General features: G+C 37.5%; 1 protein-coding gene across 1 annotated transcript in view; it reads right to left on the bottom strand.

Annotated features, from left to right (window-relative positions):
* LSAMP (limbic system associated membrane protein) overlaps positions 1-16,734 on the bottom strand; it is a 491,916-nt gene that overhangs the window by 222,264 nt on the left and 252,918 nt on the right. Inside the window, exon 2 of the mRNA XM_032219924.1 lies at positions 5,751-5,983. Coding sequence (XP_032075815.1) covers positions 5,751-5,983 — 233 coding nt within the window. The remainder of the gene's footprint in view (positions 1-5,750; positions 5,984-16,734) is intronic.

Below are 16,734 nucleotides of genomic sequence, written 5' to 3'. Positions count from 1 at the left end.
TGCAGGAAATTGCACAGATTTTCAGTTTGACTAAGGGCTAGCATTCATTTGTTTATTGCATGTTAATGACAGCTATCACATGTTAGTATGACTGTGAGGAACTTCTGCTGCAAATTATAAATCAAGGATAGCATTCTCTTTAACAGTCCAAATTGTAGTAAAGATGTCCAAGGGAAGATTTAAAGTTCTCAAGTTCATTTCCGGAACTGTTGTCTAAATCAGTGGTGCCCAAGATTTCCAGCTTTGCAGACCCGGGAGGTGGGGAAGGAAATGGTTCCATAGAAGTGGCAGGTGTGGGCATGCGAGAGAGTACCCACCGCTCATACAAATGGGCTTCGTGCATGTTTGCAAGTGCCTGCTGTGTGCACAAGTGGAGCTGTGTGCACATGCTTTCATGCTGACTGTGTGGTCTGGTGCTGTCAAGAGAAGGGGCCTTGGCATATAACCCCCCTCCCAGCCAGCCATTGTTGGTTGAACTGCAACCTGTGAATCAGGAACCCTCCGGGATGTGTCTTAACCCCAGGTCATGGATGGAAGGGATGCCAGTGGGCACCTGCCCTCCCTCAGCAGATGGCACCATGGCAGATAACTGGGCAGTGGCCAACCAAGGAATTGACCTCCCCACCAGTTTCAGTCTTCCCTGCAATGCCCCAACAGATTCTTACCCCACCTTTCTACAGACAGGGATTCTCGGCAATGGAAGAAGGGATTACAAAGGAGGAAACTGCAGGATTGGTAGCAGAACCAATCTGCAATTTGGCCACAGAGCGTCAGAGTGTTTGGCTCCAGCCCCAAGGCCACAAACGTGCACACCAACTGCCACAGCAGTAAAGAGAAGGCCCAGATGCCACCAGAAAAGAGTCATCTGGGCCAACAACTTCTGGAAGAGGATCCCCAACCTAAGGTGATGAAAAGTTCTACCAAGGGGGAGGCCTCAGAAGAAGAAAATGCCGAAGAACAAACGTGTGCACCAACCACCACGGCGGTAAAGAGAAGGCCCCAGATGGCACCACAGAAGAGTCATCTGGGCCAACAACCTCTGGAAGAGGATCCCCAACCTAAGGTGACGAAGAGTCCTACCAATGAGGAGGCCTCGGAGGAGGAAAATGCTGAAGATGACCCAATGGTGAGTGCACCCATCTGTCCCTTCACCTTCCAAGTCAACTTCCAAGTACCTGAGACGGGGTGGAAGGGGAAGTTGAAGAAGTTGTGGACGCCTGTAGCACTTGATGCTTAATCAGCATGTCGATTGTAAAGCAACTGGGCATACACACAAGACCTCTAGCCTGTCCCATTCAGGTTGAGCAGGTAGATGGAATGCTAATTGGAGAGCCCCCAGCCACGCTAATAATTGAATTGGTGAAATTACAAGTGGGCCGCCACTATGAGCTTCTCAGATTCATTGTGGCTCCAGAGATGCTAGATGGAGCTAGATAGGTGGAAATGTCAGCGTTCCAAATATCATGCAGAATTAAATCAGAGTCCAAGGCAAAGCTATCCTTAAAGTTCCAATTTAAAAAGACAGACATGTTGGCAATGAACTGTGGAAATCTCAATTCTGAAAACTTCCTGGGATTTCACCCAGTTGAAAGTTCATGATCTTATCCCCACACCTATAAATCCATCACATGGTCCAATCTTCTTCAGCCATGCTGGCATTTCCACCCATCTAGTTCCAGTCAGATGTAGAGATGCAGAGAAAAAAGATGACCTTGGGCTTCTAGAAAAGAATGCCAACAGCACATTCCACAATTCTACTCCTTTCTATTCCCCCCTCCCAACTACTACACTAATGAAACAGCATAGGAAAATAATAGAGTGTGTGGCAGGCCAAAAATCCTAAAAGGTATATAACTGCAGGCCTGATAACTGATTCAGCAGGATTCAATAACTTCTCTTTATATACAATATAACCCATTAAGTAAATATACAATACCAAAAGCAGGTTTTCCAACATAGTAATTCAGCAGAGGAAAGAAGTTTCATTTTCAGTTTAATTTCAGATATCAGGACACCATGCAGCTTAATACAGAACAAGTCATGCCCTGTCTCCTTGCTGTCTCATTCCTTGTTGTTCACATAGCAAATACTGTTTGTTTCCATACAGCCCTGAACTCTCTCACACACTGACAGGATGCTAGCCAGATGAATGCCATAGATACTGGTAGGCAGATGCAGAATACTTTTTTCTTATTTTCCTCCCTAAAAACTAAGATGCATCTTATAGTCCCAAAAATACAGTATGAAACTTTACTGACACTTTTGGTTATGAAATCTCAGAGTACTGGGAACATGTACACAGCATACTGTATGCTCTATGTGAGTTTAAAAAAGCTGATATAGAATTACAACTATATTCCCTGTTAACATTTCATTCAGATTCTGGAGATACTGTCCTTGAAGACACTCCGTACATGCCAGTTTGAGGAAAATTTGGCAGCAAGATAGTGACCACACTTGGATGATGATTATATTATGCCTGTTTTATATGATCTTCATTAACTTCCACTTCATTTCTGATTTAAGACCAATGTGATGGTATTTATCTAAACTCTAGAGCAGTTACAAATGCCCTACTAATATGCTTGTACCTATTCAGGGCCCTCTGAATGCCCTTCGGATAAAAGTTAATTTGCTCTTAACTTTTGGATATATTTAAGAAATCTATGAATGTAAATACAATATCTTTCATTGTTCAATCATCTCTTCATTGCAGGGACGTGCAGTCAGGGGTGGCAGAGCCTCACCACTGTCATCATGAAAAGAAAAAATATATAAAAGGAAAAAGGCAAGAGCTGAGGTCAGGCTGAGCTAGTTGCTGCCAGAGTCACCGTGGATGATTCTGCTTAACTGTTTAAAAAAGCCTCTAAAAAGCGCCCTCTACAGGAGGAGGCAGGAGAATGACGTGCCTCATGTAGTCTGACTTTAGGGGGGTTTTATGATCACTTGAGCAGAGTTAAGCAAGGGTTAAAAGCCTAAAAATTCCTGACGTAGGTGAGGCACGTCGTACAATATAAATATCATTCTTCAATATAAATATCATTCTTTTTTCTTTTATATTAACCCATGTGCATTCTCATCCGGAGGGAGAGAGGGAGGAAGGAGGGGGAGGGAGAAGAAAAAGAATGAAGGAAACTTTTTTGCAAAGGAGAAAAACAAATGCTGTCGCTTTAAATCGGAACTGGGCATGCCTGGCTGTGGAATTCTGGGAGTTGAAGTCCACAAGTCTAAAAAATTTTGAAACCCACCACTGTGTCAGTGCCTCACCAGCCATAAACCTGACCGCACATCACTGCTTCATTGATATCCAGTCACTCCGGCTTTCCATGGTTCAGGGAAATCTCAAGAGAAGATATTGTCCATTGGGCTTTTCCAAATTGTAGTTAGGGTGAAATTCAATTTTTTTAACTACAGGTTCTGTGGGTGTGGCTTGGTGGGCATGGCAGGGGAAAGATATTGCAAAATCCCTATTTCCTCCCCACTCTAGGGGAAGGATACTGCAAAATCCCAATTCCCTCCCCGCTCCTGGGAGAAGGATATTGCAAAATCTCCATTTACACCCCACTCTGGGGCCAGTCATTGGTGGTATTTGCCAGTTCTCCAAACCACTCAAAATTTCCACTACCGGTTTTCCAGAACCTGTAAAAACCTCTGAATTTCACCCCTGGTTGCAGTGCTACTAAAGAGAGACCTCCCCGGCAGATATTAATTCCAAATTATTTTTTGGATAATTTTAGAAAAGAGTTATCAGTTACCTCATTTGTCTGCCACAAAAGCTAATTATACTGTTTATTTGTTAAAGTGCGCCACTGTACAGCGGGCATTCATTTATCAAAATTTTGAAAAATGTTTTGAAGCAATATCATCTGAAACTCTTACCCACTGTCTTGTCAAAGTCACTGAAAAGTGAAATTCTCAGAATCTAAAATGGGAATATTCTAATTAAAAAAGAAAAAAAAGCATTATAAGATGAAAAGGAATGATATGAAGAGGTAAACTTGAATCCTAAGTAGTTAATAAATTCTCAACTTTTTAATTAATTTAAAAATGATATGGATGTCATTTGCAGCGATGTAGTCATGTGACTGCCCTGACATCTATATTCTTTGTGATAAATCTCCACCTACTCTGTCAGCATTTCATATGATGTATAGTGTGAAATACAGTGTGAAATCAGCAATCAGTCATTCACTTCTTAGCAGGCATAAGAGAATATCCTGCCCATTTTGAATTATTTGTCCTGCAGATTAATGTTAGCGTTATCATTGGTTATTTTAGAAGGTACATATTAAGGACAGAAATTTGGTCAAGATATCATTTATCTTTATTGCTTCAGATCAAAACCAGCAGATTAAAAACCAATTCTATGTTTACGCAAAAATAAATCCCAATCTGAACAAAAGAATTTAGTGAATATCCACAGAAATGTAGACTCTATTTTAACTCTCTAAACCGCATATGATTTAGAAGACCCAAAGCTATTTTAGACCAGGACAGATTAACTGTTTAAGTAATCTAGTAACCTATTCTGTCTGGAAGTAGCTCTTTGGTGACTCAAGCATAAATTGTTGGTTTTTAAAATGTAACCAGTGGCTTAAAACTTCAGATTGACAATATCAGGAACTGAAGCCATAGGCTTTTGGCACACAAATCCAGTTCCTTCTCTATGCAGATTAAACCCTTAGCTAAATTTATATGACATGCTATATCTTGAATAATCTGAATATATGCTTTTCTGAACAAACCGAAAGAACATTATTCACACATATTGCTAAACTGCAAACCATTGTTTGATATCGCTATGTTTACACTGACTTAACCTGCCAGACAAAACCAAAGAAATAGAATTTAATATATTCAGATCTGAATGGCATGTCAAATCAAGACAGTTTGCTAAAAACGATGCCAGCCTTAAACCATAAATCATCATTTACAAAAGACAATGCCTCCATTTATCAAAATGTGCTAACCATTGTTTAGCTTAATGTCATCTATAAGCCTTTATGTAAAGTTTAAAATATGCTTTTAAAGTTTAAAATCAATGTTTTAAAAAAACATTTTAAAATTAATGTAGTCATGGGCTTATGTGATTATGATTATATTTCATAATATTTTATTTCAGTTATTATTTGGAAATTACTATCATTTCTGCCAGTCACACCAATCAGTACAGTACAGTATTACAGTGTAAGAAAATATTTGCATTATTGTCACAAATGTATTGTCAACTAAATATTTCTGGGAAAACCATAGGGAAATATGTATGCATTAACTCTTTTCATTCATTTCCCTTGCAACAAATATTAAACAGCAACTTGCTTCTTCATACAGTGAAGGCAATATAGTTGTTAGTGTTCATAATCACTATGAAATTCTCAATTCTGTGATGACTTCTCATAAAGGCTTATTTTGGGGAGATAATTGTGCAAAGTACAAACTTTAATTTTCAGTGGCTCTTCATATCAGATGTCCTTCTCTTCAAAATTAGATTATCTAGTTACACAGAAAGACAAGGTGAATAATACCCTGGTTTACTAATATACTGCCACAGAAGGGATGGAGGGATGAGAAACCAGCCATTCTTTCTCAATTTGGATTTCCTTAGCAGGAAAAATAGGGATGCAAATCAGGGCTGCATTATACATTTCTTGAACTCCCCAAGACACTAAAAATAAATCTCACAATAAACTTGTTCATTACAATAGTAGTTCTCCAAAATTCTATTCCCATTTTTAAACATGAGTTCTTACCTTGAACAATCAAATAAACTTGAGAAGTCTTGGGATGGTGCAGCGTTTGGACTGAGCATGTATATGACCCTTCGTCATAGATATCCACTTTCTGGATCCGAAGGCTGTATTCCAGAAGTGAAAGCTGCTGGAGATCTACTCGAGGGTCCAGAGACCACTTGTCCTGACCAGCAAAAATGATACCAGAACGATTTAACCAGGCCACCTTGGAGCTTTTGTCTTCTATAAAACACCTGCATGAGATGACAAAATGACACATTGATGTTTAAAAAATCCTTGCATTTGGAGTGTAAAACGAATGTGGAAGTGTCTCTTGTAGTCCCAACAGATCAATAATACATGTATTATAATAGCACATATCTAGAGGACATTTGCATTTTCAAGATTACTTTGTATCTCTTTCCAATCATCCATAATCAGTAAAATTCCAATGATTGCCATCAATTCATCTAGCCACAGAATTAGAATAAATGTTGCAGTATGTGCCAAATGAATAATATTAATCTAGGAATCTAGGAAACTATTTGTAATGATCAGTCCATAAACTAATAAAAATTTTAAAAATGCTTTTATAAGCAGTTATTGCCAAGCCCTTTGTTATCATGGGAAAGAACTAACAGTTTATGGTTTCCTAGAATTTTTTTCCCTTAAAATAAATGAGGAAGATCCTCTCCCACAATTATATTTTGGTCAGTGGTATATTAACCATTAAGCAGACTAAGCATGTGCTTAGGGCACCAGGCACAAGGGGGCACCACAAAGTTGAGAAAGAAAAAAAAACAATGAAGATTTGTACAGTATTTACTAAGGAGGGGGCACCAAGATTTGTCCGGGCTTAGGGTAACAGTGAGCATTAATCTGCCACTGATGTTGGTGATATACTGGTTACTTATTGAGAAGTAATTCAGCTGCTAGTCTTATAACATCTCTCTTTCTTAATAAATCTTGCTAAAGAGAATTTGAGCAACATGCTTGAAAAGGAAATTACTTTTAATTTTGATGAAGGCCAAGGCCTTGTAGTAAACCAACCGAACTGTTCTATCAATTTGCTGTCACAAGGGCTCCTATAGTTGTGTTGTTAATTATGGACAATCATTTAATTTAGGTTTACTGATTTATATTTATTTGTCCTAATGAATTAAATTCAACAGTTGTAAATTTTCTGTAATATAGTTATCTGAAAAATCTATTTTCCATAATCTGTGAATGATTCTATTCTAGCGCTTACTTCTTCAGGAAGAGGATTTGATGCTTTTTTTAAAAAAAACTTTATTCTCTATCCAGGCTGCAAGGAACTCTGGGACAGTTATGCAAAAATACAGTACAATTACCATTTAACTATGCCATGTTAATGTCAATACTAAGAGAAAGATGAAAGAAACCCTTTGCAAGCACCATAACTTTTAAAATCATTTTATGTGAAAGCATAAATAAGCTCTTATAAATTTGGGAGATACAGCTATATCTCATGGATAAAACTAAGGAATATGGAGTAATATGGCTTCACCAAATTTGGAAGGAATATATAATTGTTTAGTTGAGACAACATAAAAGAGACAGCTCCTTGGATGACACTGATGACCTTAAAAGGAACTTGAGTGATTTTGATTCCAAAGTGTTAAAATACATTTTGGCTACTGCCTACATGGAAAAACCTGTATAAAAACCATACAATGCAATTTAGAGTGCTCACAGGTTTAAATAAGTACAGATAATCTTGATTTACAACCATTCATTTAGTGAATGTTAATATAGCACTGAAAAAAGTGACTTATTACTGGTCCTTGCATTTATAACCCTTTCAGCAGTGTTGGGATTCAATTTTTTTTATTACCGATTCTATGGGCGTGGCTTGGTGGGTGTGGCATGGCTTGGTGGACATGGCAGGGGAAGGATACTGTAAAATCTCTATTCCCTCCTGATCAGCTGAGACTCAGGAGGCAGAGAATAGATGGGGATGGGGCCAGTCAGAGGAGGTACCAGTTTTCCAACTACTCAAAATTTCTGCTACTGGTTCTCCAGAACTGGTTAGAACCTGCTAAATACCACCTCTAACTTTCAGCATCTCAAAGTCATGTGATCTGCAATCTGCAATTTTCCCAACCAGTTTCTGATGTGTAAAATTTTAATGGGGGACATTGGATTCAGTTAACCATGTGATTCACTTAACAACCATGGCAAAAAAGATAATAAAATTAGGTGTAACTCACAACTGCCTTGCTTAGCCATGGAATTCTGGTCCCACTTTTGGTTATAAGTTGAGAACTACTTGTAAAATGATGTATTTTGATACATATTGGAAGTTTCTATTGTTCCTTAATTAGAAAACCGGCAAACAATGGCCTAATGGATAGTCCAGCCCAAATCAGCTGCTAGAGGATGTGAAGACATTTGGAATTCTGTCAAAATAATAATAATGTATTTTCAAGTTGTTTCTATTTTTTAGTATACATTTTAATTATTTGTTGTGAAGCAGACACTGAAAAATAAAATAACATGAAATAATGATAATTACAGTTTTCTGCCTTATCCATTAATACACTGTCATTGTGGCAGCTTCTTTAACTTTCTAACTTTAATTTAGCGCCAGCTGTGTATAGGCAGTGCACAGAAATAATCAGCATGCTTCCCAGAAGACTAACGATCAACACTACAAAATATGAAAAGCAAGGATCTTAGCACTGCATTGCATTGGTATGAAAACACTCCAGGCAATTTGGGCAAAGCATGTGATGTCCCAAATGGCCTATGAATAATGAGGGGCTTGATTGAAGTGATATTGGGCTTAGTCTGGTTTGAACAAAAATGAAATTATCACCACCAGAATCTAGAAGTGATATGCATATCATGTGCTGAACTGAAGAAAGAAAAAGATTCTATCAACTCTGTCATATTTGTATGAATCTTTCATTCTTTGTTAATGAAGTTGGATACAGAGAACATATATTTGAGTCAACAGGAATCACATTAACGTTATTAGATTATATAACTTGAAAGCACCAGGCCTGGTAATTGAGGTTGTTTTTAGATGATTACTGCCACCCCCTCACAGAAGGAAGAACTAATAATGAAGCTAAAGCTTAGACATTTTGGATACATATTATGAAGGCAAGAGTCAATTTGAGAAGACCCTGATGCTTTGAAAATGAAGTAGTACAAAAACATAATCACAGCAGATAATGGTCAAATTATGTCACTAACGACACAACATAAGTTCATAATGTGGTTTCTTACAGTCAAAATAAAGTCCTTCAGGTCATACAAAGTCGGAAAACACAATATTATTATTGTTATGGTTGTTGCCACTATTATTATTATTATTATTTAGTGTATGATAATGACATGACACAAGAGAAGTAAACATATACACCAGGGGTGTCAAACTCAAGGCCCCCAGCCCCATCCAGCCGGCAGGGTGCTTAAATCTGGGCCGCAGGGCTGGCCTGGAAATAGGAAAGATCCATCCCGTGGTGACTCTGGCAGCTGAAACAGCCCCCTATGCCCCATTTTGCCAGCAATATGCTGTAGTATGCTGTCCAGGCTGAAAACGGGACACAGGAATGAGAGCTTTTGGTCTTCTAATTTGTGGTGGTATGATAAGTACTGGTAACACAGAAGTGGGATACAATGTGCCAGAGATGATACACATTGTCTGGAAGCATTAGGCATCGGTCATTTGTGTGTGGGCACTGTTAAGCCACATGCTGCCACAGTATTTAGCTGTGGAATACACCAAATACAAGGTTGTTGTTCATAGGGTGTTAACATTAGTGTCCTAGGACATTCTAACCAGACTGTACAGATGGTTGTTGCTGTTTTTCAATTTTGCAGCTGTTTTTTCCAGGTATTGTCAGAAGTTTAGTGATCTGTCCAGTGTTACCCCAGGTACTTTTTTATTACATTGTGATATATGGTTCCAAAAACTTTGCTGATGGCTGGTAATTATATATTAATTTCTGTAAGTTACATGATTCCTCACAGTCCCTCTGGCAATTGTATTTACTGTTAAATACTATTTTCCACAATATCCCATAACTGATTCTGACTATTTTTGTTTGACAAATTTTCAACCTATGTTTTGCTACTTTTACCAGCTTTCCACAACTAACAGTCCTGTCTACTGAGGAAGAAAATACCGATGCCATGCGGCCCTCGAATCACATCCCTTCCCAACCATTCCAGAGGCAAAAGCCTCCCCTGACCCAAAGTTATAGAAACTTTTATAACCTGTGTAGACTGAAACTGACAAAGCACATCTCCCCAGGAAGCCAACTTCTACCATTGAGTCAATCAGAAAACAAAATCAAAGATAAGAAAACCCCTAATCACAATATTGCTCCCCAGAGCCAGATCCCAATGTTTGACTCTCATAAAATTCCACACCTAGAAAATATTTCACACCTAGAAAAGATCAATACATCCTGCAGTGTGAGACATCACTCTTCTCTTCATCGGACTTCACAGAGCAAAAACAATTCAGTTAACACAGCTTCATGCCTCACAATCAAAATCCCACCATTACTACAAATATTGCTACCCTCAGTGTTCTGATTATGCATCTACCTTTCAACTGCTGACCCTCTGTCTTATGTCTGCTTTTCAAATAAAACTCTACTTGTAAGTATATTGTCTCTGAAGGTAGAGATGTTAGAGCCATTTAAAATATTCTCAGTTGCCTTATCATTCATGAGTCGTGACTCAGTGGTGGGATTCAATTTTTTTTTACTACTAGTTCTGTGGCCATGGCTTGGTGCGATGTTGCATGGCATGGTGGGTGTGGCATTGTGGGTGTGCCAGGAGAATGATACTGTAAAATCTCCATTCACACTTCATCGAGGGGAAGTTTATTGCAAAATCCCCATTCCCTCCTGATCAACTGGGACTTGAGAGGCAGAAAATAGATGGGGGCAGGACCAGTCAGAAGTAGTATTACCGGTTCTCTGAACTACTAGAAATTTCCGGTATCAGTTCTCCAGAACTGGTCAGAACCTGTGAATATCACTTTTGTCATGACCAGTGGTGGGATATGACTGGTACGCTTCGGAACAGGTGTACCAGTGCCTGCTGGGAGCACCAGGTACCGTTCTGGTACGGTGCTCTGGAGGGCCAACCCGCCCACCCTCCTTACCTGTATTTGAGCAAATTGGGCTTCTGTGCACATGCATGGAGTGTACGGCACCTGCACAATACTCTGCTGAGCAGCTGGAGTGTCGCAGAGCATTGCGGGCAGTAAGTATGCATGTGCATTCTGCGTGCGTGCAGTACATGTGCATGTGGTGGATGCCCGGCCCCGTTGCACCGTACCGGTTGCACCAGGATCCGGAACCCACCACTGGTCATGACCCACTATGAGATAGCCCACTGTGGTGACCTTCTGATAGAATTGTGCCTAAACTCCTAGCTAGTAGATGCAGTCCCAACATTTCTGAAGATATCATGTTGGAGAAGTCTAGTTTATGCTTTTAAAAGCATTAAGTATCATGATATTAAATATCATGATACCTGGTGATAGAAAATCCATTTTGTGATATTCCAGTCCTGACCTTTGCTTGATAAATAATTATCTGTTCTTCAGGGCTCAATAGATGTTTCTGCAGAGCTTAGGACTAAGCCCTTATAGAGCTCATTCTGGATAAGACCAATATCACAGACTTAAAGCAGAGATCCTGCAAGAGTTTTAACTCCTATATCATGGGTAAAATAAGTAGGTCATCTCTAAAGAAAGCTTGGTTTTAGTAGGGTTCTTTATGAGCTGTTCAAAGGCTAGTGAAAATATTTTTAAAAACCCAGATCTTCTAATCATATTCTTGCTTGCTGCACATGCTTCTTGCTTCCATTTCTACAGCCGAGGCTTTATCTTTTGGAACAGAGGAAAATTGGTCACTTTTCTATCCTCTCTTCCCCATACCCCAAAGGCTGATTAAAGTAAAAAGATATTAAAGCCATGCCTATTACTTTTAATTTTTTTGTTTGCTACACCTGGGTAAAGATTTTCTAGTTTAAAAAATAGCTTTCAATATGTCTAACAATGGAATAAGAACATCTCACTTGCTCTGCATTTCTCATCTTGTATAACTAAATGAAAATGTCTAATCCCAAGGCTGTTGAGTCTCCACCTTTAGTCATCTCTGTTAACACCACTGAATTTTGAGAGAGAAAGAATAAAGATTGGAGCCTAAAGATGAGAAAATTCTTTGGCAGCAAATGATTTCTTGTGGGGAAAGTAAGACATTTACAGTGTTTCTTAGACTGAATGTAGGTATGATCCATCTGCTGAGATCACAGATCTCTGCTTTTCTAAACCATGTTCAAACTTTAATCTGTTTGTTTGGGAAAGAAGCTGGCATTTCCTTCCTTATGTTATTCACGGTGGTTCTGATGGGATAGTTTGTTTGAACGATTGTAAGGGAGCCTTGTATCCTACTTAAGAAAGTACAATTCTTTATTTCAATAACTGTTGAAGTATGTCCATCTATTTGAAAATACTTTGTTATCTGAAGAATTGTCATCATTTAGTTTTAGTCCTGTTCAAAGTGCAAAATATTGTCAGTTAAGTGGTAGAATTGGTAGAATTTGTGTACTGAAGAAGATAAGATTCCCTAACCAGTCATTCCAACTATAGTGAACTATTTTAAGATGCACAATTTAGTACAAAGTTCACCTTTCAACCTTCCTTTGGTAGTGCATTTTTTCTGTTTAGGATTAAATTTAAATATCTGTTTTGAGGAATGATTGACGAGTACTAGGAATAATATGAGAAATAAATAACTTGTGGTACTCAAGGTAGCTTGATGTGCAGCTCTGTTTAATTTCAAACTTTTGGATAAGGTCAGATCTCCAATCCAAGGTATTTCTTATTTCCTTCCTTGTGATGTAAGGGGAAAAAGAATTGAAAAAAAGAGAGTAAGAGGATGGGGCAGGGCAGTGGTGGGTTGCAAATATTTGTGCTTACCAGTTCGGGCACACTCCAGTGCATGCGCCTTCTGTGGGGGCTACTACCAGTTCGGCTGAGCCAGGCAGAACCAGGAGCAATCCAGCACTGTGAGAGGGGACCTACTCTTTTCCATTACTTTCTTATTTCTTATCTCTACTGCCTACCCTATTGTTCAAACAGCAACTTTAGATATTCCAATATTGTCTATCTTCATGCAATATAATACTTTCCATGAAAAAAAAAATCATCTTCTTAAAATTGCACATACAGAGGACCAAAAAAGGAGTATATTTTAAAGTATTTTTAAAAATGTTTTTGGACTCATGCATGATACTGTACATAGTACATTTTGGGTAGATTGTGCAGTAAGTAAAATAGAATTTAATTACCCAAATAGCAGAAAAACCAATTGCCTAACATGAAATGTCAAAAACATAAACTTTATATGTAACACTGGGCATTATAATCTAAATTCTAAATGAATAAAAAATTTTGTAAAGCTTATCAAACAAAAAATAAGGGTTAATTCAGAATATTAAGTGCCAATGTAGCTCAAGTCAAGTCAGCCAATATATAGCAACCATTGGATACTAAACTGCTATAAATGTTTTTTTTTTAATAATCAAAGAACATTGTGATAATCATTGCTGAACACTTTCATTATAGATGTCAAAGTTTTGATTGGCAACTTGGCTAAAAATAATTGCCCATTTCTGGTCAAAACTATGCATTTTTATACTCAGATAACAAAGAAACTTATTTTTTAATGGACTAACCAACTCTTATTGATGTGCTACAGTTAGCATACTTTGTGCTAAACATAACTCTCATTCCTTCTTCATTTAGACAAATACATACGGAGTCAGATACCATCCAAATACATGAAGGAGGTATAATTCTTATAACTCTTATAACTTCTATAACTCTTATAAGATGGGATAGCTATATATGCATATTTTCTCATTCAATAACCTGCCTATTTTCTAAATGTGACAGCTGTTCTAAACAGTGTATTTTAAACAGGGAGAAAATGGTATTTACAAAAGTGTTTCTTTTGTCTTTGTATTTTCTGCATTGCACAAAATATTGGGGGACAGAACTGTGATCCCACATGCCCAAAGTTAGCTTGTTGCCCTTAGCTGTCATGTGAGATCCTGTTCTAGCTGATCAGATCTTGAACAATCAGTAGATAAGAATGAATGAAACAGAACTTTTCCAGCATTATTAGTTTCATGATCTGGTTTATAGTTTTGCCTTCTTTTCTCCTGAGAGTCAATTTGGTGTAATGCTTGAGGCATCAGGCTAGAAACCCAGATACAGTGAGTTCTGGTCCCACCTTAGGCATAAAACCAGCTCGGTAATCTTCAGCCAGTTACTTTCTCTCAGCTCTGGGCAATAGCAAATCATTTCTAAAAAGCTTTACAAGAAAACTGTAGAGTCTTATCCAGGCACACTCCAAGAGTCAGACAGGATTGAATGGAATTAAAAACAAAACATTTCTATTATAATCACTTCTGATGACATGGGATACATTTTCCTTCCTCTTCTCTTTTTCCTTAACTATTTCCCTCTTCTGTGATGCCTAAGAAATAGCCAAGTAAGGTGAAGAAGAAGTTAACAAACAAATGAAAATGAATTAGTAAGTATATATGAATACAAAAGAACAGAGTGATGAATTACATATTTTTTAAACTGGTTCTACTAAATTTAGTCAGGAGAATTTAAATATGTTTTTATATTCTTTTGACTTTTTTTTAAAGATACTAGCATCTCTTTTGAAACCCCATTTTCTTTCAAATTATCCTTTTTTGCCAAATTTCAAAATTAAGTACATGAAAAAGTGGTGAAGTCCACTTCAGCTTAAAGAAAAGAACATGGTGAGTTTTCTCATCTGGTCAAATCTAGGTAAAATTGTAGGTGTAATTTATCATGATTCTCATACTGACAATTTCAATTTATACCAGATAATATACTATACCTGTAAAAGAGCAATAATAATGCTTTTTACAAAGTGGGAGGGGGTAGATTCTGTCTTAGCAGAAATAACAAAAAAAGGGAATGTAAAATGTATTTTGGAGTAGTTTGAAGAGATGGCAGTCAGTCAAGCTGCCTTATTCTGAGTGGAATGCAACCTGCTAACGCCTCTACACAAAGCTTGTCTTCCCTTAAGGATCACAGAACTATGAGAGCTGATGAGCCGGCTGTAATCTTGCTATTTCACAAATATTTGCAGGATTCAGCTAACAACTTCCCTTGCCACCCATCCCAGCCCCTTGCCACTTTCACCGCCAGTAGCAAAATGACAAAAAGAGAAATAAAACAGGATCAAACACTGCTTGTTCAATGCAAAACAATGTTGACTCCCTGTGGAAAGCATAAACAAGCCTTGCAAATTCTCTAATGTATTGTAAAGTTTGATCCTGGAAAGCAAATTCTTCTGTTAGATGCAATACAGATTGGGGGCAAAGGTGCAAGAAAAGGTGACATGCCGCATCAGAACAAATCATACAAAGATGTTTTTATTCTATTCAGCTTTCTTCTTCCAATTGATCAAATGTAGCATACTGTCATTAAAAGGAAAGAATAACAAGAAGATAGAATTCACCTTTTAGCTTCTTTTTATCAAATCCTGTGGAGATCCAGGAAACTATAATAAAAATACTATAAAGCTTGCTCCAGCTGGAGTTAGTTTGAAAGAGTCATTGGAAATGCTTAGATTAAAAAAAAAATAAAGACAAAAAGTAAGAAGGAAAGGAACTGTCAGAAACCCTGTGAGGACCATTGACAGACTTCCAAGGAATAAAAACCCAAAATAATTTGGATTATATTTACAAAATGCATAAAGTTCACCTTCTTAGTTGAATATATAGTTCTTGCCTGTTGACCACAACTGAAATTGGCAACTCCATTGTTAAGCAAGGTAACATAGAACAGCTACTTGCAATTTTTCTGCCAATTTTTCCATTGACTTTGTAGGAAGTTAGGTGTGAAGTGCACAAACAATGATGGTCATAAACACCTTCTTGTTGTGAAGCACCAGAATCTTGATTGTGTAACTAAAGGGACACTGCATTGCTGGTAAGGGCAATAACTGGCCATAAAGTTACTTTTTCATCACAGCTGTACCTTTGCAGTTATTAAGCAAGGACTACCTGTATAATATATTCACATACTTTTCTGTTTGGGACACAGAGGAAACACTTATGTATAATTTTTATCAGTCATGTCCTGTTATCTGCCTTGAAAACTCTATAGGCAGAAAGTTGCAGTAGCAACAAACATCACCACCATCTTTGTTGTTAAGAATCAAGTTGGTACAATAGAGACCAAAAGTTCCCAAGCTAGTGAAAACCTTTATATCACCCAAATCTAGCAGTTTTCTATCATATTGAAAAGGGATAGCTAAATGCTTCCAAAAACTTTATAAAAGCTTACTCCAAGAAGAGTAAAAGAGAAGATTGTACAAAGAAGATTGTTCTAAAACTAAAATTAAAAAAAAAACTTTTTAATGTTGGTAAAAATCAGGAAATTTTCATAAGTGATATCATAAGGATTTGCTGTGATTGATCTACAGCTGTTGTGAAGGTGATATAGATGATTATGTTTCACTTTTTTTTGAAAGTTGGAATTCTTTTTTTGCAGATGTGGGGATAATATTTTCTCCTATCTTTCATCTACCGATTCCTGTTGGCAAGGCTTCTGTATTAAAATTCAAGAGATTTCTTTTCAGCCTACAAGGCTCAGGGACGTTTTACATTAATACAAAAAGTGTAAGTTTTCACTTTTTAAAGTCATAACTTGAACTAACAAAAAAGTTTATTCAAGTTGTAAGTTTAGCCATTTTACATATTTTTTTCCTGCATCTTTGTTACATTTTCTCCACATTCAAACAATTGCATTCTGTTCCAATGATTCAGTCATTAAACAAAATATTGCCTAAGTGAACATGTAATTGAGAAAGAAAGTTGCATTATGAAGATAGCTGATTGCTTCTGCCTTATTCAGATTAAATCTTCTGATGGAGTGTCCTGTTCTTGATCTATTTTGCAC

Source organism: Thamnophis elegans, chromosome 6 (genome assembly GCF_009769535.1).
Source record: "Thamnophis elegans isolate rThaEle1 chromosome 6, rThaEle1.pri, whole genome shotgun sequence".
NCBI lineage: Eukaryota > Metazoa > Chordata > Lepidosauria > Squamata > Colubridae > Thamnophis > Thamnophis elegans.
The sequence above is the reverse complement of the archived record's forward strand: the minus strand, read 5'-3'. Positions and strand labels throughout refer to the sequence as shown.